Here is a 22882-nt window from a genome sequence, read left to right as displayed (position 1 = left end):
GTACATCATATATTTCTTGAGGAAAGGTTTAAATTAACCAACAACATTTTGCATAAATCTACAAGTTTGTGCCAAAAACTTATCTAGCTTACTGATTTTAAAGAAAATTAACTTCTTCATAGCTTTTTCTTCTTCATCATCATCCAAGCTTTTTTTCAAACTATTTGGGTTTTGTTACAAATTATGGTCTATCAATTTACTCTATCAAGGGCTATATCCTCAGTAAGGTCATATATCCTATATCTTTTCTCACTATTTTCACTATATCCTTTGCCCCAATCCTTTATTTTTTTTAGCCTTACACTTGGACTATTTGCACTGCATGTAGCCTGTCCATCTAAGTCTGCTTTCTTTCTTCCTATCTCCTATTGGTGCCACACCTAATTATTCCGAATGTATTCATTTCGAATTTGATTATTTCTTGTCTTTCCACTCCTCCATCTGAACATCTTCATCTCAGTTACATTTATCTTATGGGTATGTTGTTTTTTTACCGTTCAATATTTCGATTTTTTTAAAAAAAACTGGTATTACAACTGTCCTATAGAATTTTCCCTTAAATTTCATCGGTATGCAGCGATCACTTTATATCTTACATTGTACAATCTCAATCTTTTGGATTTTCACTTTATGATATTTACCTGCAATCTCAATCTTTTTTTCTTGTATTTTAATTTTTTTTCCTTTTAGTTTAGGATCGGGTTTTGGAGAGCCATGCCATACACCTATTCGAGTAAGGTCTCCTTCCAAAAATTCTATCTTACATTTCACAGGCAATGAATGAAAAAATAAATAAAACTTCAAGATTGTTTTAAAGTTTAAACGTTAAAATAAAAGTAAAATTTTTTTTTCTAAACTTTGCTTTTGTTTCTATTCTTGTTTCTATTTTTGTTTTTATTTTTGTTTCTATTTTTATTTTTGTTTCTATTTTTGTTTCTATTCATTCTATTCTTTCAAAAGATTTTTAAGGCTTAAAATTAATTTTATCTTTCTTTTAGGTTCACAATTTTTAGTAATCGAGATTATCAACCTGTGAAATTTCAAAGTCAAAGCCATCTTTAAAATAGACTTTCCAAAAGGGATCACATCTGAATAAGCCAGGTTTTAACTTTTCCCTTTATCGTAAGCAAGCGTTTTCTTAGTTCTTACTTATTTTTATCTCTCAGACTAAAAAAAAAGAAAAGGAAGGGCCAGATAAAATGTTCAATCCATGAAAAACGTTGGAGGAGGCTTGATTTGTGGGATAAACGGCCTAAAGCATACCATGATGCACGTAATCATAAGTTGTGGTCCTAAATGTTGCCACCGTCCAATGGTGGGATGGACAGCGTGAGAGTAACGCATACGTTCATGTCATGTTCTCGAGGGTTCCACTCTCCCGACATCACCGTTCATCAATTATTTACGCCGTATTTTCTTTCTCGGGTAAAACATCACCCAAAAATAATTTTAGGAACCTAAATTTTAGGGACGTAACCATTTCAACCAGTGTTCACAAAATCGAACCGGAATGGTTAACTAGACATCGGCCGGAAAGTGATTTAACCGGCCTAATTGGTAAACTGACGAATTCAATCGTTCTAAAAGGGCAAATTTCGGGTGGTGAAAAAAGTGTTCAAAAAAATTAAAAAAGATACCAAAAAAAGTCTACTAAAATGTAAAAAACATATAAATAATGATTAAAACAAAACACATTCAAATGAAATTGAAAATTAATGAAAAAATGGATTTTAAAAAATCGATTTGCTCCTATGGGTATTTTTAGTGACCAAAACAATTTTTAGTCGTACCACAATGTAAAGAATATTAAAAGATGTATTACAAACCAAATTATTTATTTATGAGAATTTACATATATATTTTTGAATTATTTTTTAATACTGGCCGATCACCAAAACCGCTTAAAACTAAACCAGCCACATCTAAACGAGCGGATACCAATTAGATCACCTGATTTTTCCAACAATGATTTCAACCCATACATTAATCTCAATAAAAAAAAATTCTAAGGCACTTGAAAAAAATAATATCTCGAGATTGAAAGGGACCATCTAATTTTTAGATAGTGACGGTGTTAAAAACCTCAAATTTCAATTTTTATTTTATTTTTTATAAAATAGTCATCTAATAATTCTGAAGTAGGTCGAAAAAATCCTCCCTCCCAAGTAAATCTCCCGAGAGAACATAGCATACGTGCCCTTATTTAACACAATAGTTATATACTTGTTTTGCACTTCAAAGAGTCTTTGACAAAAGCATTTGAAGTAAAGTTTTGCTCATAAATGTCCCCACATGGGGAACGCGTAATTTGCACTTCTATTGTCCTTGATTGTGGAGACTCTCGGTCTTCCTTACTATTCTTTCTCATTCGTAATTATATATACATAGAGATCTGATACTATGCACGTGGAACAACGAAATCTCAAACTCTTTACTATTATTATTATTATTATTATTTTGTTTTTTTTTTTTTTGGGGGGTGAAGTCTCCCTCTAAAAAGTCTAGAGAAGACGTGTATGACTTCTTACATTGCCATTTCACATGCGACTCCTTAAATTGGCATTTCACAAAAACTAGGAAATACTGACAAAAAATCTATGGAGGCTATAGACCTAGAGGCACCATTTGATGTGCAAATAAGTCAAAAACTAAAATTGCAGAGGCAAAATAAGAATGATAATCAGGTTTGAATCAGTTGATCGACTCTGTCATGCAAAATAACAAAAGCATGAGTGAGAGAGGGGGAGAATACTAATTGATTGATGGTCTTTATAGACTCAATGTAAGAGAGAGAGAGATCACTCCTCCCTAACATAGAAATGTTGCTTATTTCTCGAGTCATTGTGAACTGATGAAAGTTAAGACGAAACGACACACAATAATAACACTGAAACGATTAGAGCTCAATAAAGGATACTACAAATAACACAAAAAAAAAATGGTAGATAAACTTGAAATTCTCTCTCTCTCTCTCTCTCTCTCTCTCTCTCTCTCTCTCTCTTTTCACACAACACACACAGTTTGATATGTAGTAAAACCAAGAATGAAATATGCAACCATGGTTTTGTTATTGATGAGAGAGAAGTTTCGAAACAACAATAGGCTTGGCTTGTATATCTATAACAATGTACCACCAGTATTGTCACAACATACAATTCCCTCCTATGTGAAAACAACAAAAAATTCCATCCCTAAACCACCACCCATCTCTCTTTCTCTCTCTAACTTATTTGAGTATCTATAAGCACTTACCACTAGCCATCACACTCTACACTCACTATCTCTCTCTAGGCATAACCACAAGACCCATACTCACACCTGACCCCAGGCTTGCACTTGAGCCCACACTTGCCACAATTGTCTACATTGTAAGCAATGTTTGTGCACACCCCATGGCAGCAAAGCTCGCCGAACTTGCACTTGGAAAGACAAGTCCCACAATTGTTCCTATCAGACAGCACATTACGGCAATGTTTCTTGCAACATTCGAGTAGCACCGAACCGTTAGAGAGAGAAAGTCCTGGGCAAACGTTGTTTGATAAGTCACATTTCGTGCCCTTCTTGATCTTATCTGCAAGAAACCTGCTCCCTGCCCTCTGGTTTAGAGAGAGAAAGTGGTCGTCCATGCCTTCATCTGCTACTGCATCACAACTTACCTTCAGAACAACGCCCAACATTAGAAGAGAGAGAATAGTGGCACTTCTCATGAAAGACTGCATTCTCTCTCTCTCTCTCTCTCTCTCTCTCTCTCTCTCTCCACCTAGGGAACTATCGAAGCGGACGTGCCCTACGATGGGTATTTGAAGTGGAATTCTCTCGACAAAATAAATATAATTTTATAACAAGGGTTCTTGAATCTTGATATATTCTATAAATATAAGTGCCTCAAGGTTTAAATAGTATGATACGTCGAGAAATCCATCTTTAGAAACAAATTGTATCAATAGAATATTGTTCGCTTTTAATGACTTCAGTTTGATGCCCACTATTTTAGTAGAAATTGCCAGCCTAGTTCTGAGCTTTGGGATTGTAGGAACCAAAAGTCAAGCTTTTGGAGATGTCCATAATAAACTCAAAATTTAGAAAGTTAATTCCTCGATGAACAAATTAGTCTTAGGGATTTTCAATTTGTTTTTTGTTCCAAGAAGTTGAGGAATTCTTAATTTTTGCATCAACTAGATAGAAGACATTAAACATTTGCATTTGTCAATGATTATTAAAGTTGGGAAAATTGTATAAAAGACCAAAAAAATAGATTTTTTAGGCACTTTGCCCCACCTTAATTTTGCTTACCATATTTTTTTCAAAAATCAAGTTTTATAGTAAATACCCTTCCAATACAAAAAGTTCAATTTTTTTTTTAATGAAAACACCTTTCCCGTACATAACAAATCATTTTCGGATCCCAATAAAAAGAAACGTCGAACCACAGTTGTATATTGCGAAATCCATCCATTATGCCGGACCGGAACTGTACACTGTCGTGCTGCCTATTCAAAACACAATTTTCAATTTTACCGGACCGTAGCTCATAAAATGCCGGACCACTCATTAATCCAGAAGCAAATGCCGGACCACCTCTTCCAAACTCCGACCCGCATGATGAAGTGCCGGACCGTCATTGTGAAGTGCCGGACCACCATGGTCAATGTGAGGTAAGGGAGGAGCATTTTAGTCTCGGTTTTTTTTGTTTTTTTGAGTTGGGGTGTATATGCTATGAAACATGTTTTTGAGGAAAAAGTTGCTAAAAAAAGTTAGGTTTAGTTGAAGTGTTTAGAAAGTCCATTTTTTAGAGTATTATGCAATTTTCCCTTAAAGTTTCTATGAGTATAGCCTTTCTAAAAACAATGCGTAAACACAAGGGAACAGGGATAAATCGCCAAAGGTAGTATATTCCATGAGGCTGTTTGCCTTTGGTAGAAGTAGATCATAATTTGTCTTAATATCATACGTGAAATCTTACGGCCTGAGGCGGGTTATAAGGTTCAAAAGATTTTTTTTGAATTTTTATTGTGGTGAATGGTATAACCTTGGCCACACAATTTAGAACCCACCCGTAAAGTTGATTGTCACAATAAACACTTCCATCTCTCTAAATCAAGCTTTTATATACATAGTATTTCTAAAACAACAAATTAACAACAAGAAAATGGGACATTTTGGGAAATGAGTATATATTATAGGTTATTTTTGGTACAATCAAGTCAGTCTTAATCTCAAAGGTTCCTACGGCTTAGGGTATAATAGAGTTTGATAAAAAAATTTTAAAATTTTGAACCTGATGGATGGCACATTTTTTGCCACAAAATTTAAAATTCTAACAACTAAAGTTGATTTATGTTTTAGTTTTCCTAGATTTTCATTAAAAAAATACAAGTTATTATTCAGGAATTTTTTAAAATCACTAAAATGAAGGGAAAACTTAAAAAAAAAAAAAAAAAAAAAAAGCTCTCCTGGTTAGACATTACGTATGGAGATCCTACGAGCTCCAATGGGGCTTCTCCGTGCCACTACAGCCACAGATTCGCTGCCAATTATTATAATATTTCGGAATTGAACTGAAAATAATTCAATATTACAACTATTATAATTGCAATTCTAAAATATTAGCATTCATTATATTATATATATCATGTTATTGTAAGATAAATATATTGAATATTTTGCTGGAATGAAACGGAAGAAGCGTAACGTTCCCGGTGTTTGTTTGCAATTGCATGAAGGGGGAGGTTGGTGATCTGGTTTTTAGGCGAGAAATGCGTTATTTTTTTAATAGATGAATTTAAATATTAATTTTATTTTTAAACTAATTATTATAGTAAAGGAAATCATATTTTTATTTGGTTTGCTTATTGAAGGGAAAAAGGGGCGTTTGAAGGGTGAATTGAAATTGGGCACACATGGGTTGCCCGCCAAAATTAAGAGAGAGGATGCCGTCCATCGCATGGAATGACTTCCACGTGTACGCATCAGAGCTCTTTTGACTTCAAGGACATTAAATTCTTGGACCCTGGTTTCCAAGTCCCATGTGAGCATTCAGCTTACCCTTCATATTTCTTGGAAATTAAGGAAATGCACCCAACAAATAGAAATCTCAAGTGCTCCAAAATAATCAACATAAAACATGAATTAGGCTAACCAAAGATATCATGCTCCCGTGGGAGTATATTACTCATTTGTCCCCTTAGGAGAAAACCCCCTATAGGGTTAATTTTAAGACCTTACAAGGTTTTATTAGAGTAATTCCAATCACAAACACTTCCGAAAATCCTCACGCGGTCTTTAGGGATAGGTGTTTTTTTGGGGTTTGAAAGTCTGTAATTTGGACAGGGAATCGTAATCCGGATTGCAGTACAAGTCCTCTCCCTTCTAAAATCACTATATACTATTATTTTCAAAACTTTTTTGCCGAGTTTTCAACGATTCAGCCAAGCCAGCAGATCGGGAATGGTACAGTGAGTATATATAACAAGGGAACTACAAGAGGGTTTTTCATAAATTTTCAGAAGAAGCAAGGACTTTAATGTAGCTTGCCCTATGATTACTTTAATCTGGTGGCAGTGCAAAACCCTGTATTGATTTCTTCCCTTTCCTTCTAAATTTCACAGAGTGTCTAAGAATTAGTGACAATCATAGTTATGAAACTATAGTTATTATATTTTTTGAAACCATTGATATGGTTATTATATTACTTCAAACCAATTCTATAGAAGACTTGATACTTATCAAGTCTGCTGCTCAGCGCTTATTTTGCGTGGTCAACATTAGATATTAAAAATTAAAGCCTAAGTGGAATATAAGGTCACAATAACTCTAGACTCCGGTTTATGTGCTTGCTAGATCTTACACTCTAGACTCTAGACTCCGGTTTATGTACCCCTAGTTTGCTAGCAAATTATACTGAAGTGTGTCACCCTTGTGCAAGTGGGTAGGGCAATGGCCCGGTTGGCCCAGTGCGATTGGCCCGAAAAAATAAAGGCCTTGGTCACAAACTGTGGCCCAAGGGCCGGGCCACCATGGCCTGAGGAAATAGCAGGCATGGGGTGGGGCAGGTCCGCTACAGGCCGGGTCATCCTGGCCCTTTTTTCTTATTGCTTTTTGTTTATGTTTATTGTATTTGGTCTTGTCCACCCTAGCACTGACGGGTCAAGACCAGGCTTGGGCCACGGCCTCTTCGGCCGCACTGATAGGGTCAAGGCCAGGCTTGGGCCATGGCCTCTTTGCCTTGTCAGTGTTGGGCCTGGTCTAGGGCTCAGCCCGCCCTGTTCCCCCGCCTACAAGTGGGGCTAAATAATTTGTACTTGTTTCATGGCACTACAAAAGGCTGTAATATTTTAGTGTGTGGACACCTAGCTGTTCAAAAAGTGGACCCTTTACCAAAACCAGATCACCAAAAACCGGATTTTAATGAATTGGAGAAACATTTCGGAGACAGATTAGGGGTTTTAACAGTCCAACTAGTTTGATGATCAATCAAAACTCTAATAGAACCGCTTCGACATTTGGATATCTCTAGTTCAAATTGCTCATTTGGACCTAAATGTGAAACTTTTCTCTTTTTTTTTCGGTGAGCACCTGCATATGAAACTCTTGTATGGGACTGTCTAATGCAACCCCGAAACTCTTAAATATGTTTATAACCACACTTTAAGATCAATTAAAGAATAAACATTGCTTTAAAACCCAAAAAGTGTCTTAAATCAAAATCATATCCGAGACTGAATCTAGAAGGAATACTAGGGCTGGAAATTTTTAAGCTTAAACTCGTTTTCTTTTTCTTTCTTTTTTTGTCCTTTGCTTTGATATTGCTCTTCTTTTTTTTTTGGGTAATTCGTGGGGAAGACCGGCCCTACTTAATTTTTCAAATAGGTTAGAAGTTAACATTTTGAAGGTGTTAGTTAGTTGAGGGGTACCAATAGAAATAGAAACCACAACGTAGTGACTTTGGCATGGGGGTGCTACCACATGACCCTATATGGCTCTTAGGATGTATAGAATTCGTTTCAACGAGATTCTCGGTAGCATAAATCCCCCGACTAATATTTTTGGTGGCAGGCCCAAGTGTACTATTTGGATCCCGTAGCCATCAGGCATGGGCTTAGTGAAATTACTATACCTTTACTTACTAGGGTACGTTTGTTTGCTTGAAACAGGCTGTTTATGCAATATATTTACATATGGGAATGTATGTAATAAAATCATTTACTCTTGGTACAATGTCACAATTGCTTATAACCAACCGATGTACAATTTGTTAATTTGGGTATGTCACAAAATTTGAGAATATTTTTTCTTAGCTTTGAGTTTGGTCAATGAATTAAATGCTGCTACACAATTTCATATCCAATGGTCAAGATTAATTGTGATCATCTTATACCAAAAGTAAATTGTCTCATTCAATACTTTTTTTTTACCTTTATAACTAGAAATAAGTTTTCTTGACCTTTCCCATTTTTAATAAACATATAAATCATGTATAATTGATTTCACATTTTCGGTAATGTTTGGCAGACTGTAACCGGAAACCTAGAATCAAAATTTGCTTTTAACTATTTATCTGTGTATGAAACTTGTAGATAATATATGGACATCTGCTCATTGAAGGAGATATCTTCGAAGAAGTTATTCTACCTTGCAACAAAAAAAAAAATGGTTATTATAATTAATAGGTTGTTTAATAGTCTATGGACTATTATTACACTGTATTTCTACTTGTTCAAAAAAATTACACTATATTTCTACGCCTCTCTCTCTCTCTCTCTCTGTGATAGATTTCATACATGACCATCACAGTAGGAGGGTTCTGGGGCTTCAAAGTAGATTTTTATAGATACAGTTGCTCTGAAAATTCTGACCTATTTCAAGCCCCAAGCAAGTTTTTTACACTTTTTTTTATTTGTTTATTTTATATTTATAGAAAAAAAATTAATAAATTTTTAGGGGTTTTGCTAGAAATAATATTCCTTTTCAAATCCATGCAATAAAGTATTTCTTTTATTCAATTTAATTGTTTTTGTTGCTTCAATAGGTATATTGTTTTAGGTTCTTACTTTTTTGGTAGATTATATACACTTTTATTAGTTAAATATTAGTTTTCTTTTTTTGGTTTTATTTTTTATTCTTTAACATTTCAATAGAACTATGAAAAGTTGTAATAGATTAAAAAATGTTCTATAGTTTTGTTCCTAATAATTTTTTTGAATTTTGTTTAAATTTTTTTAATTTTGTTATCGTATAGAAAGATATTGATGGATAGATATGGACACATCGAGTAGGGACATGTATGTCCTAATTAGATTAGGTCGTATGGATGTATATCTCTTGATTATGATAAGTTTAGATGTCATTGATATGTATGATAGATATAAGTATTTATTTGTGACTGTTACTGACCATATATTTATACGAGTATTGTGTATTTTTTAATCGATCAATACATAGAGTTCTCTACAGTATTCTGAAATTCTATATTCTGAAATTCTATCATGGTATCAGAGCCATAGACTCCTCAACTTCAAATATGAACTCTTGTACAAGGAGATAATGTTTGATGGAACATGGAGATAGAACTTCCGTTTGATGGAAAAGGGAGATAGGATCTAAGAAGAAACTGATAGTGAGAGAAAGGATCACTTATTCCTTGAAAGTTTTTTTTATAAATTTCATCTGATTAATGAGTCATGCGACAATTCATGGATCAGATATAGGAATAGGAAACAATAATGAAATTGGGATAACATGCCTTTACTTAGGTTTATTTCCACAACGGATCTATATCTTCGAAATCCGATATTTTGGAAGGGGCAATGGGTGAGTGATCAACCACACATAAATAATCGAACTACATATATTTTTTTAAGCATAGTGATATGAAGTGTTAAAAAATGATTGCAATTGTTGTGTGTATTTTTCTTTAGGATGGTGGTTCATAGGTTCAACCTTTGTAACTTCATGGTACACCACGGATTAGTTCTCTTATTTGGAAGGATGCATTTTCTTTTAACCACTGCAACTTCTACTCCTGTTGATAGTTTAGCATATTCTTTATTACTACTGTAGGGTCTTGAAGCACAAGGAGATTTTAGTTGGTGACAATTACAATTTCTACTCTTGCTAGTAGTTTAGCACATGCTTTGTTGCTACTATGGGGTCCAGAAGCACTAAGATTTTACTCGTTGGTGTCAATTATATGGTATGTGGACTTTTGTTGCTCTCTATGGTGCTTTCAAACTACTAGGTTTCATGTTGCACTAATTTGACCTTGCTTGATCTGTTCGATTACAACTTTATAACACAATCACATTCTCCACTCCATTGTTGTTTTTATTTCCATTTTCCTGATTTATTTACTAGGTCAATCTAGTAGTTCTTTGCACTAACTTTCGATGTTGTAACTATATTTTGCTTCATTCACTACTTCCAAAGATTTCATAAATGGATGTTGAATTTATTTCATATGATGGGAGTTGTTAGAGTATTGAGTGCTACTATGCACTATTCATGGTGCTACCATAAAAAATACTTTATTTGAAGATGGTTATGGTACAAATGTATTCCGTGCTTTTATTCCAACTCAAGTTGAAGAGGCTTATTCGATAGTCAATGCTAATTGCTTTTGGCCCCAAACCACAAAACCTTTGTGGTGGTTGTTTCCAATAAACATTGGTTTCATTTCTTTATGTTATTGTACCAATAACCGATTTATGGATGTGTTATTGGAGCAGTCAGTCTGGCTTTGAACTTACGCGATTATGACTTCGTATTCCAAGGTACCTGCAGTAGAAGTTCCTGAATTTGAGACCTTTAATACCAAAAATATTCGACTTCTTGTACCAAAAATATTCTATTGAATGAGCATGGATGGTGGCTCAAGATTGGCCTCATAAACCTTACATTCCCGGAGGAGATTCTACCCCATGAAAACGCTCTTTAATGGAAGGAATACCCGACAAATCAATTTGTATGGTAAATTACTCAACCTCATGTGGCCCATGCCAAATTAATCGTATGATGAGCGAGAGTGTGGCCCGTGCGAAATTAATCGTATGATAAGCGAGAGCAATAAAAAACCCTTTGTATGTTAGGCATGAACGAGCAAGAGCAATAAAAAAGCCTTAGTATGTTGGGCATTAATGTTAGGGATGAACCGAAGTAAAGACTGATGTTGTTGTTTCGGTCAAATCTGGGCCACTTTGATCCGATTCTAGCCGATTTGGCTGAAAATTAGAGTGAAGCAATCAAATTTGGGCCAATCAAAGCCAAAGATTAGGCCAAAGCAGTCAAAATTGGGCCAATCAGCCGTAGATTAGGCCAAAGCGATCAAATTTTGGCCGCTTCAATCATCTTCAAGCCGATTCAGCAGAAGATTAGGGCAAAGCCAAAAAAAAAAAAAAAAGATACAAATCTGACAACATTGATCAAAACCCCTTCTAGTGAATTTTTTAGTTCATTTGATTGTTTAGAGCCTCATCCCTGTATAAACCTTTCCTTAAAAGATTACCATTTATCGACTTGAGTCTTTAACAAGTAGATTTTACTCATCCAATTTAAAAGTAGTATTTGAGGCAGGGAAATGCGTTTACAGCAAGGAAAGGGCGTCGGCTCGGCTAAATCACAAAGTACGCTCAGTTTTGTTTTTTCCCTATCTTCTTAGGTTCGTCCCTTTGGCATCTGGATCGACGATCAGGGTCCCTCTACCCAGATTTCCATCTTTTAAATGTTTTTTAATTAACTTTTCATGACATTCCATATCACTAATTCTGCCGTTTCTATTAAATATCCGATGGCCGATGCAAAACTCCTATACTTATCAGTTAGCACCAAGTTGATTAGTGCAGAGCTATTCAACTTTCATAACCTGAGTACTAGACCAAAAACATAATTTCATCATCATCGTAACTTTTTTCTCAACCGCTGTCAAATAAACATAATTTAAGTGTTTTTTTTTTTAGGTTTCTAATTAAAATGGAAAAGAAAAAATAAGAGATGTTTGAACCATTAACAATTGGGTGCGGTTCATATAAAGCCTGACGCTCTAAACAATCTAAATAAAACGCACCGAGGCTCTAAACAATAAAAAATAAAACACACCTTCAAATAAAGTTAAGAAATGTTGTTTCAATACTACAAATTGATAACCTTAAAATTTTATTTACAACTCTAAATATAAAATTTAAAGCTTAAAAATTAGTGTAGCTCAAGCAAATCTATGAAAATCTTCAAAATTGACATCCAAAAATGCATTACAAAATGCACAATTTTCAAAACTTGGAATCCTTTTTTTTTTTTTTTTTTTTCTAATGACGTAGACCAACTGATTCAACCGTTCTAACCGGACACGTCCCGAGCGGTCAACAAATTATTGAAAAAAATAAAAACAGGCAAAAAAAACTACTAAAATACAAAAAACAGATTAAAAAAACTACTAAAATACAAAAAACAGATAAAAAAGATAAAAAAAAAACTACTAAAAAAGATAAAAAAAAAGATAAAATACAAAAAACATATAAAAAAAGAAAAAGTTTATATAAAATTACAAACTTAAAATGTAAAACTACATATGAACCTCAAAAATCCATTGAAAAATATTATTTTAATGTTGAAAAACCTTTTAATTGAGCATCTCGGCATCGAAACGTATGGTTACGAAAGAAAAAAGGATTTTGAGTCACATAAATAGTGCTACTTACAACACATTATCTAAACTATCCATTTTTCAAATTTTCATATGAATATAGATCTTCTTGATTTTAACCATTTTTATAATGTGAAATTTTATAATTAGATATGAAAATAGTTTTTGAGATGATCCTAAGAATAATTTACATCAAAATAATATGTTATCATCAAATTTGAAGGTGCACCTTAAAGTTGCAACCTTATAGAAACCACCCCACTCAAACAAAATGCATTCCAATGAAGTTCAAAATTAATGGAAAATAAACTGATTTTTAAATAATCAATTTGTGGCTAATAATATTTTTAAAATTTTTCAAAAAAGATGGAAAAATATAAAAGTGAGTATTAATGATCAAAACAATTTCTAATATTTAGAATAATCTAAAAAGTATTAAAAAATGTATTACAAACCAAATTCTTTATTTTTTAGATTTTATACATATTTTTTATTTTATTTTTTAAATACACGATCACAAAACCACCCAAAACTAGATCGGGCAGTTGCATCAGGTCCATACATCTTGCGGTCAAGATAATCAATTTGAGGATTTTTTTAGCATCAAAACAACCTCTTGCAGTAAAATTTTTGAGGCGCGCCTTAATTTCACTTGTATAAAATTTTTCCTTAAAATTACAGGGGTAATCGCTTTAGTGACATTTTCCCAAAAACTAGATAACAAAAGAAAGGAAGCAAAAACTTGATACCAAAAGAGAGGAAGAAAATTTTCCAAAACAAAAAGAAGAGATTACAGATCGATGGACATGAGGATTTGGGTTTCAAGGCGGCGTTTGGGTTAAAATTTCTAATTAATTGAAACACTAGTATAGCACAAAATAATTCTTATTATTTCTCAAAAACAATTTTTTGTAAGATTGAGGAAATAAAAAAACATTCCGAGCTCCAAATTTTCCTGATGAATATATTTGGGTTTCATAAAGCGTTAAAAATATCCTTTGAAGACAAAATTTTGCAGGAATGTTGAGCAGAATATTTACCCTCCGAGACATTAAATCTAAAAAAAAAAAAAGAGATTAGAAAACATGGAAAAAAATATCCCATTATTATACTTATCATCAGAGATAGAAAGTCTTTCTCATCCACAGTTATTTTATAACTGTGTAGGAAGGTGTCCTAAGATTTTCTGAGTCTCATCATCTGATTGAAATATCAAATTTATAGAAGAAACTAAACCAATACTGAAATGAAAGTTGGTAATTTACAGACTCAGAACCAGAAATTATCCTTGATTGAAATATCAAATTTATAGAAGAAACTAAACTAATACTGAAATGAAAATTGATAATTTACAGACTCAGAACCAGAAATTATCCTTCACATTGAAATGTCAGATCAAGTGTTGGATTATGCATATTCTCTTCATCCCTATCTGCAAAGCCATATAAAAGAGAGAGCGGTAAATCGGTTTCATTAGATCTAACTAATTATATTTGTATATATAAGAGAAAAAAGAGAAAATTCCCACAAAATAAGATTAAATGCATAGAAATTTGGATTCAGAAAGAACGTAGCGAGAACCAAGATGTAATCATCAATCATACTAACTCGTTATACTTTCCTCACAATCCCAAATGTAGATTAAAACGAAAACATTCAATATGAAAAAGCAGGGAACAAAGAAAAAACAAATGTAAAATCCCCATAAAATCAGCAAAATATAAACCCTAATTGCCCAGTACCTCAATCAATCAACATGGCGGAATAAAAACACAAGCATAACAGGGAACAAAGAAAAAACAAATGTAAAATCCACATAAAATCAGAAAAATAGAAACTCTAATTGCTCAGTACCTCAATCTCATAAAATTGAGAATAGAAGTTTGTAACCCTGATTTTGCGTATTGTATGCCCTCATTCGCAAGACGCACGGCATCGTATTTATAGTTGCAAAACCCTAATTGGGATACAATCTAAGCCGTTCAGTAAATATTTTGTGGACTAAATTTGCCTACTGGATAATGAAAATCTTCCGAAGTACCCCTATCATTTCAGCAGGCAACAATCCATTGGATTTGGCCGTGCCCCCGGCACCAAGGAATTAACCAAATGACATTTTGGTACTTTTTTGCTTTCTGTTTTTTTTTTCCAAAAGTTTTTCGTTTTAGGGCCAAAATTAGGCATTGTTACGTATTAGAAGTTTAGGATATCAAAAAATGAAGGGATTTTCTCAGGATTTTTAAATTTCAAGTTTAGGAAAATGGGCTGTCAGGAAATGTGAAATATGGCAAAATATTAATTGTTGGCTCAAATTATCATCATCATCGTCAAAGATTTTTCCAATTAATTTAGGTCGGCTACACTAATCTAGTCTGCTATCCTGCTATATGAAGGTCATATTTTCAATTATGTCAATTTGGGTCTATCTTTTATTCTTTTTTAGTCTTCCACTTGAACTAACTCGAACCTCCTAACAGATGTTATATTGAATGTGCACCACACATGGTTAGCCCATGACTGTTTTTCATTTTATCGCCTATTGGAACTACATTTAAATTTTCTCAAATGCATTCATTTCGAATTCTATCCCTTCTTATCTTGTCGCTCATCTATCTCAACATCCTTATATCTTCTACAATCATTCTATAGATATAAAAGCTCAATTAATCTTTTAAAATAATGATGGATTAAGAGGGCTCATTTGCCACTGGATTGTTTACTTTTTAAGTTTTTCTTAAAAAATGGCACTCCTCAAAAAAAAAAAAATTTAAAATCTCAAATTACTCTTGGTCGAGTTCGGAAGCCAAAACAATCATGGCCATTTTGGTCATTTGGCCATTTAAGTGACTCAATTATAAAAGGACTCAGTTTTTATGCAACCAAGCCTGCACATGTAGAAATGTGGGCCTCTTAATAAATCTATTGAGATGGATTTAAGACTTAATTTTTAAGGACATTTAATAGCTAACATGAAGATCATGAATATGAAAAAATAAATAAATTTGAAAAACTAAAAATTATATTTCTAATAAGAAAACATTTGGACCGTTAGTTTGCCTTGTCTTTAGATGGAACACCTACTTGCATCCATCTTTAATATGGATGCTTTACACTTTCTGGACTATATATGTAGAAAAGAAGTCCAGCGCATATTAAAAGATTTTCCATTATAAAAATACCTTTGGTTATTCAGGGTTAGCAATACAAAACTAAGAATATTGTCATTACTATTATGTATCTGTTGGATTTGGGGCTTGCGAAAATCACCCACATAAGTAGATCTTATATTTTGTGAGATTGAGATATTAACATATTTTATGGGATTGAGATTTATATTGATAAGTTTCTTAAGAGAAATAGAAATCCAAAAAGGATTAGGACTCTTTGATATATCTCTTGGTCTTTTGATATATATGTGATATCTATCGGAAGTTTCATATTTACTATAGAATCTTAATCTTATATATATATGAGATAAAACTGCAGAGAATTTGTGCGCTTTATTGGGTCACCATATAGGAATGGTAGTACCTCTGAAGATAGAGTGAGCTACAGCCTTCAGTGCATAAGACGCAATTTTCTCTTTGAGAGAAGAAAGCTTCATTTGAATATAAACATTGTGAAGGAACCTCTTTAGGACTAAGCTTCATATGAATAGAAACATTGTGATGGAACCTCTTTAGGACTCCCAAAGATTGAGAGGCTTGTTTGTTTTTTGTATAGAGGCGGTTCCCATATTGGGTTGTTCCCCTTTTAATAAAAGAGAAAGTCAGTTTCTCTTTGCTCTCGCGTTTCTATCTGGTGTTGTCGATATGGCAAGAAGTAAATGAGTTTCTTTAAGACTCTCGAAGATTGAGAGACTTGTTTGTTTCTTGTAAAGTAGCGATTCCCATAGAGATTTTTAGTTGTTCCCTTTTTAGTAAGAGAGAAAGTCAGTTTCTCGTTGCTCTCGTGTCTCTCAAAAAGGTGTTTCTCGTTGTTCCCTTTTTAGTTTGTTTCTTTTAAAAAGGTTTGCTCGATTTGGGATTTTTGTCGAGGTTTGTTCCAAAATCTATGATGTTCCTTTCATTGGTCTAGTGGATTTATGTTTGCTGTGCCCGTGGATGTAGCCCTCTTGGGTAAACCACGTAAATATTTGTGTTCTTGTGATAAGTGTTTTGTGCTTTATTTCTTGTGCTTTATTTGCCAAAAATCAACCCAACGAGTTTAGAGCTCCACGCGCATAACAAGTGGTATCAGAGCCCTGGTTTAGGGTATTTGATAAGGCAATAAAAGTTTCGAATGCAAAGTTCGAGGTGGATAAATTTAATGACAAACACTATTTTTCAGCAAGAATGATAAATAAATTTATTTGACAAAAGACGAAAAATCCATGAAGCTATCTAATAGATGTTGGCATGGTGAGCAAGTGATTTTGATATTAAGGTGGAGATCATTGGATTTGGTGTTATCCAAAATCACCCACATAAGTAAATCCCATATTTTATGGGATTGAGTTATTTTCATATTTTATAGGATTGAGATTTATATTGAGAAGTTTCCTAAGGAAAATAGAAATCCAAAAAGGATTAGAACTCTTCTATATATCTCTTGGTCTTTTGAGATATATGTGATATCTATTTGAAGTTTTTTATTTAATATGGGCTCCTAATCTTATATATATGAGATGAATTGCGGAGAATTTGTGTGCCTTATTTGGGTCACCATATGGGAATGGTGGTTCCTCTGGAAAGAGAATGAGCTAGAGCCTCCAGTGCATAAGATACAATTTCCTCTTGGAGAGAAGAAAGTTTCATTTGGACAAAAACACTGTGATGGATCCTCTTTAGGACTCTCGAAGATTGCGATGCTTGTTTGTTTCTTATAAAAAAAACGGTTCACATGGAGATTTTCGGTTGTTACCCTTTCAGTAACAGAGAAAATCAGTTTCTCATTGCTCTCGTGTCTCTATCTGGTGTTGTCGATATTGCAAGAAGTAAAGAGAATGAATAGAGAGTTGTTTAAAAGCCTTTGCTCGACTTGGGATTTTTGTCGAGGTTTGATAAAAAATGTTCGATGTAACTTTAATTGGTATAGTGGATTTCTGTTTGTTGTGCCCGTGGATGTAGACCTCTTGGGTGAACCACGTAAATATTTGTGTTCTTGTTATATGTGTTTCGTATTTTATTTCTCATATTTTATTTGATAAAAATCAACCCATCGGGTTTAGAGCTTCGGCGCACACAACAAGTAGTATCAGAGCACAACAAGTGGTATCACAGACAATAAAGGTTTCGAATGCAAAGTTTAAGGTGAAGAAATTTAATGGCAAATATTATTTTTAGCAAGAATGATGAAGGAAGTTATTTGGCAAAAGATGAAAAATCCATAAAGCTATCCAATGGATGTTGGCATGGTGAGTAAATGATTTTGATATCAAGGTGGAGATTTTTGGATTTGGTGTTATCTAAAATCACCCACATAAGTAAATCCCATATTTGTGGGATCGAGATATTCTCATATTTTATGGGATTGAGATTTATATTGATAAATTTCCTAAGGGAAATAAAATCCAGAAAGGATTAGGACTCTTCGATATATCTCTTGGTTTTTTTATATATATCGAAAGTTTTCTATTTAATATGAACTCCGAATCTTATAAATATGAGATGAAAGTGCAAAGAATTTGTGTGCCCTATTTAGGTCACCATATGAGAATGGTAGTTCCTCTAGAGAGAGAGAAAGCTAGGGCGTCATGTGCATAAGATGCAATTTCCTCTTATAGAGAAGAAAGCTTGATTTGAACAGAAACATTGTGATGGTGCTTGCTTAGGACTCCCGAAGATTGAGAGGCTTATTTGTTTCTTGTAAAGAAACGGTTCCTATAGAGATTTTAGGTTGTTCACCTTTTAGTAGGAGAGAATGTTAGTTTCTCGTTGCTCTCGCGTCTCTATCTGGTGTTGTTGTTATTACTAGAAGTAAAGAGAAGGAATGTAGAGTTGTTTAAAAAGGTTTGCTCGACTTGGGATTTTTGTCGATATTTGTTTCAAAATATTTGATGTAACTTTCATTGGTATAATGGATTTTTGTTTGTCGTGCCTGTGGATGTAACCCTATTGGGTGAACCATGTAAATATTTGTGTTCTTGTGATAGTGTTTTATACTTTATTTCTCATACTTCATTTGTCAAAAATCAACCCATCGAATTTAGAGCTTTCGTGTGCACAACAGAACCCCTGAATAATTAGTTGTATCTCATAATTGGCTTGAGCCACATAAGTAGACCAAATTATCAAAAGGAAAAAGTTTATATAGAGCTGAGGCTCTAAACCATCAAATTGGAGCCTACCTCAAAAATTTCACTAAAATTTCACTAGGAGAGGTTGTTTTGATGCTCAAATATCTTCAAATTGATCATCTCGGCATCAAGATGCATGAACATGAAAAAAAATTGGATTTCAAGATTTGAAAATAGTGTATTTTCGTAATGTAGTTTTTGACCGTCGATTTCAAGATTTTCAAGTTTTCATAAATCTGTTGATCCACACTATGTTTAAAGCTTTAAACTTTATAGATAAAGAAAAAAATATATTCTAAAGCTATCACAAAGATTTCCAATGTTGAAACAACATTTCTCGATACTATTCAAAGGTAGGCTCTAATTTGATTGTTTAGAGCCTAGGCTCCATACAAACCGCACCCTTATCAAAATGCCCCTGCTTGTTAAAGTTTCAGTGAAAAATGTTGACTTTCAAAGTTTTGAACTAAATTGCTTAGGAGGTACACTTATGAAATGAAATTAAAAAGTAAATCTATAGCGTAAATGATACTTTGAGCCCTTTAATGATTTTGTAATATAATTCAAATTCTTCGATTATATGTTTAAGCTATCAACATTAAAAGTTCACTGAGGAGTTGATTAAACCAACCATGGTTTTATTGGGCAACTCTTTTCATTCATTTATTTTATTTTTTTTGTGAGCAAGGGAAACAACGCTATTGGACTCATAATGTCCAGCTCGGATCTTTTTTTTTCTTTTCTTTTTTTTTTCTTTTTTGAATATTAATTTATGACCTCATTAAAGATAAAACCCTTGACATCATATTGTAGCAGTCTATCCCTACCCTGTCCTAAAGGTCATTGTTAATCTTGGAGCCTCTCACTTAAAAAATTCCTCTTTTATTATTTGTCAAAAATACTTGAATGACGTCTATTATAGGCTTGAAACCCAAATAAGTAAATAGGATTGTATTTTATGAGATCATTCATTTTTTTTCAAGAATGTCGTAACTTTTTTTTAGTTATTAAATGTAAAATCTAACGTATAGAAATTTATCACAACTTTCAAAAAAATTTATTTCAGGCTCCATGCTAAATTAGTGATACAATGGGATGGTTCAGAACTTCAAACGGTCGTCTTAGAAGAAAGACAAATGGCCATACTTCACTTTCACTAATTTTTCTAGTGAAATGTTCGGTTTGAAACTTGAAGCCAAATTTTAAACTTGTGTCGCGATTATTTCTCAGTGAATGCTTGGTTCGAAACTTGAAAGCTCGGTTCAAACCTGTGTATCTTAGACAACAATGTTTTAAAAACTCCCGATTCTTGGTTGGGATTAATAGATTCGAAACAATCAAAGACCGTATCAGTTTTGGTATTGTATGGGTCCTAGCCTAGTTTCTCCCCAAGACCTTTTTTTAAAAACCCCCCGATTCCTGATTTGGAGCAATAGATGAGAAACACTCGAGACCAAATTAGTTTTAAGTATGGTATAGGTCTCAACCCAGTTTCTTCCTATGACCTACTATTTAATTTTTTTTTTCATATATATCCCCCCCCTATAAGACTGATTTTTTTTTTTGTGTTTGTAATAATTTTTTAGATCACCACTTTAGACCGATCCCGGTCGTTGATCTAATGATCCGACACGATTCTATAGAGTAAAAAATCCACCCTTTTGAAATACCATTGGAAACAATAAAAAAATAAAAAAAGTATATTGTGGAAAAGAAAACAAGAAAACAATTAATGAAAAGTAAATACTAAAAATAGGTGTCATATTTAAAAAGGTGCAGTTTGTATAGAGCCGAAGCTCTAAATAATCAAAATAAAGTGAACCGAGTTGAAAAATAGCATTTCAATACTAAATCTTTGTCATAGCTTTAAAATAAATTTTATCGTTAATTATAAAATTTAAAATTTAAAAAATAGCATAAATTGAGCATCTATGAACAAAGTTGATAATTCACAGTCCAAAAATACATTTCCAAATACAATATTTCTAAAGATACATTTCCAAATACAATTTTTCCAAAGCTGAAAATTTGGAATCCAATGCTCTCTTGCCATCTCACGACTACGGCGGCCTTACTCGGCATTTGTTTCATACAAGTGAATTTACGGTCATCCCGTGTAGTCCGACCTGTAAATATTTGGGGTTAGATTTGATGGGGGCCGCGCGAACGCGTACCCCCCTACCACAAATTATGACGTGTACTCTCCTACTTGAGGAGATACTAAGGTGAGCAACCCCCTGAGTGCAATGGAGGCACCAACCCTAGGCCATCGGGATTCCTGTTCACCGATTGACCCCGTCCAGGTAAGTATGCTCCTCTTCGTGCACCACTCTCTCTCTTATAGTCCCTCTTCTCTTCCCTCTTTCTTTCCCTTGTCGATGTGGGACTATTTATCTTTTCTTGTAACTTATTTTATTGTAATGTGTTACTATGCCATATTGTTTTATATATGTTTGTTACAACAAATGATATATTACTAGCAATAGAACATGTATTGCACAGTCGTTTAGGTCGCTAGTTTTTTATTAATAAAGATGATATATAATTGAAAATTATTGTTGAAGATTCGTGGCCATATTTTTTGTTTTAATTCTTATGCCATATTAAAATTATAAAAGAGTTCCACCAATACTTTTTAAGAGCATTTCTATAAATATAAAAATATATTAAAATACAAATTTCTGGTTCGTAATATACCACACAAAAACTTGAAATCTTTCATATTTGTATCTTTCTAGCTCTCCATTTTCCATATTTCTTTGTTTCTGTTTATTGCTTGGTTGTCGTGTTCGATCCTTAACCATGTGATGATCAACTCATTCTGATGATTCCACTAATTTATTTTTGAATGTCATGTTTTTCTTGAATGCTTTATAAATGTTTGTGTCTTGTACCTATAAACATAGTCACATCTACCTTTTAGGATTCAATGAATTAAGTCAGGAGTAGATAAATATTTGTGCATTTGTCTCGAAACCACGTAAATAGATATTAAATATTTTGACCACCCTCAGATAATACATGTAAGATCAAGAATCTTTGGATTTTGTTCCCACAATCGCTGCTTGTGATATATCGGTGAAGGCTTGCTGGAGCAGGAAGTGAGCACCTCTGGATTTATGAATCCTTTCTCCACGCCTACTGTCACTCTCAACTTCCCCATGTAACTCACCATTGTGATAGTCAAACTCTGCAAAATAGAAACATATAGTTTGATTTCAATGGTTGAAAATAGAAAAACAAAAATCCTCGGTATAGCATGTTGATTGTTTAGAAAAGAGACTCTAAATAACCAACAAAACCTTTCTAGTATTATTATTTTTAAATGAAAATTTGTGTCATGCGGGCTGGACCGCATTTCTACATATGTGGTCCAGAAAGTGTAAAGCATCCATCTCATAAATGGATGCAAGTAGGTGTTCCATCTAAAAATAATGGAAACTAATGGTCCAAATGTTTTCTTACTAGAATTATTATTTTTAGTTTCTAAAATTTATGTATTTTTTCATATTTATGATCTCCATGTTAGAGATTAAATGTCCTTAAAAATTAAGTCTTATAATCCATCTAAAAAATAGATTTATTAAGAGACCCTCATTTCTACATATGCGGGCTTTGTCGTATAGAAACCGGGTCCTTTTTGTTGGGCTCAAGTGGTCTTTAAAGGCCTTTATGAGTGCTTGTAAAATGAAATGATATAGTGGAACATGAATTCAGTGGGAGTGTGGTCCCTCGTGCTTAACGATCTAGGCCAGTCGGTTGGAAAAAACTCATGTTATCTGGGCATGAAGAACAAACCGATGAGGGTTTATGGGTTAGCCCTTGATGAGATCGAAGAACATGCCCATATGAATGAACCGAGGGACTGTGTGACCCTTGTGTGTAATGGTGGCATACTGAAACAGGGGCCAAAACCTCATCCATGTTCCATCACACGGCATGCATATTGATAGATCGTTCGAGAAAGCCAG

At 33.5% G+C, this 22882-nt stretch overlaps 1 protein-coding gene and 3 non-coding genes across 4 annotated transcripts; all 4 read right to left on the bottom strand.

Annotated features, from left to right (window-relative positions):
• Positions 1-3046: 3046 nt before the first annotated feature.
• On the bottom strand, positions 3047-3801 carry GRI (Stigma-specific Stig1 family protein). Its single transcript, XM_006858955.4, has one exon. The coding sequence runs from the start codon at positions 3717-3719 to the stop codon at positions 3288-3290; it is 432 nt and encodes a 143-aa protein (XP_006859017.4). The 5' UTR covers positions 3720-3801; the 3' UTR covers positions 3047-3287.
• Positions 3802-13745: 9944 nt separating this feature from the next.
• Positions 13746-13842, bottom strand: LOC148783908 (small nucleolar RNA snoR31/Z110/Z27). Its single transcript, XR_016047568.1, has one exon. It is a non-coding gene; the product is annotated as a small nucleolar RNA snoR31/Z110/Z27 (small nucleolar RNA).
• Positions 13843-13985: 143 nt separating this feature from the next.
• Positions 13986-14069, bottom strand: LOC148783907 (small nucleolar RNA snoR31). The gene has a single exon (XR_016047590.1). It is a non-coding gene; the product is annotated as a small nucleolar RNA snoR31 (small nucleolar RNA).
• A 6993-nt stretch (positions 14070-21062) lies between these two features.
• On the bottom strand, positions 21063-21222 carry LOC148783906 (U1 spliceosomal RNA). Its single transcript, XR_016047703.1, has one exon. It is a non-coding gene; the product is annotated as a U1 spliceosomal RNA (small nuclear RNA).
• Between the last annotated feature and the right edge of the window lie 1660 nt (positions 21223-22882).

The sequence above is a fragment of the Amborella trichopoda genome, chromosome 1 (assembly GCF_054954075.1).
Source record: "Amborella trichopoda isolate Santa Cruz 75 chromosome 1, AtrichopodaSantaCruz75HAP2 v2.0, whole genome shotgun sequence".
NCBI classification, from domain to species: domain Eukaryota; kingdom Viridiplantae; phylum Streptophyta; class Magnoliopsida; order Amborellales; family Amborellaceae; genus Amborella; species Amborella trichopoda.
The sequence above is the reverse complement of the archived record's forward strand: the minus strand, read 5'-3'. Positions and strand labels throughout refer to the sequence as shown.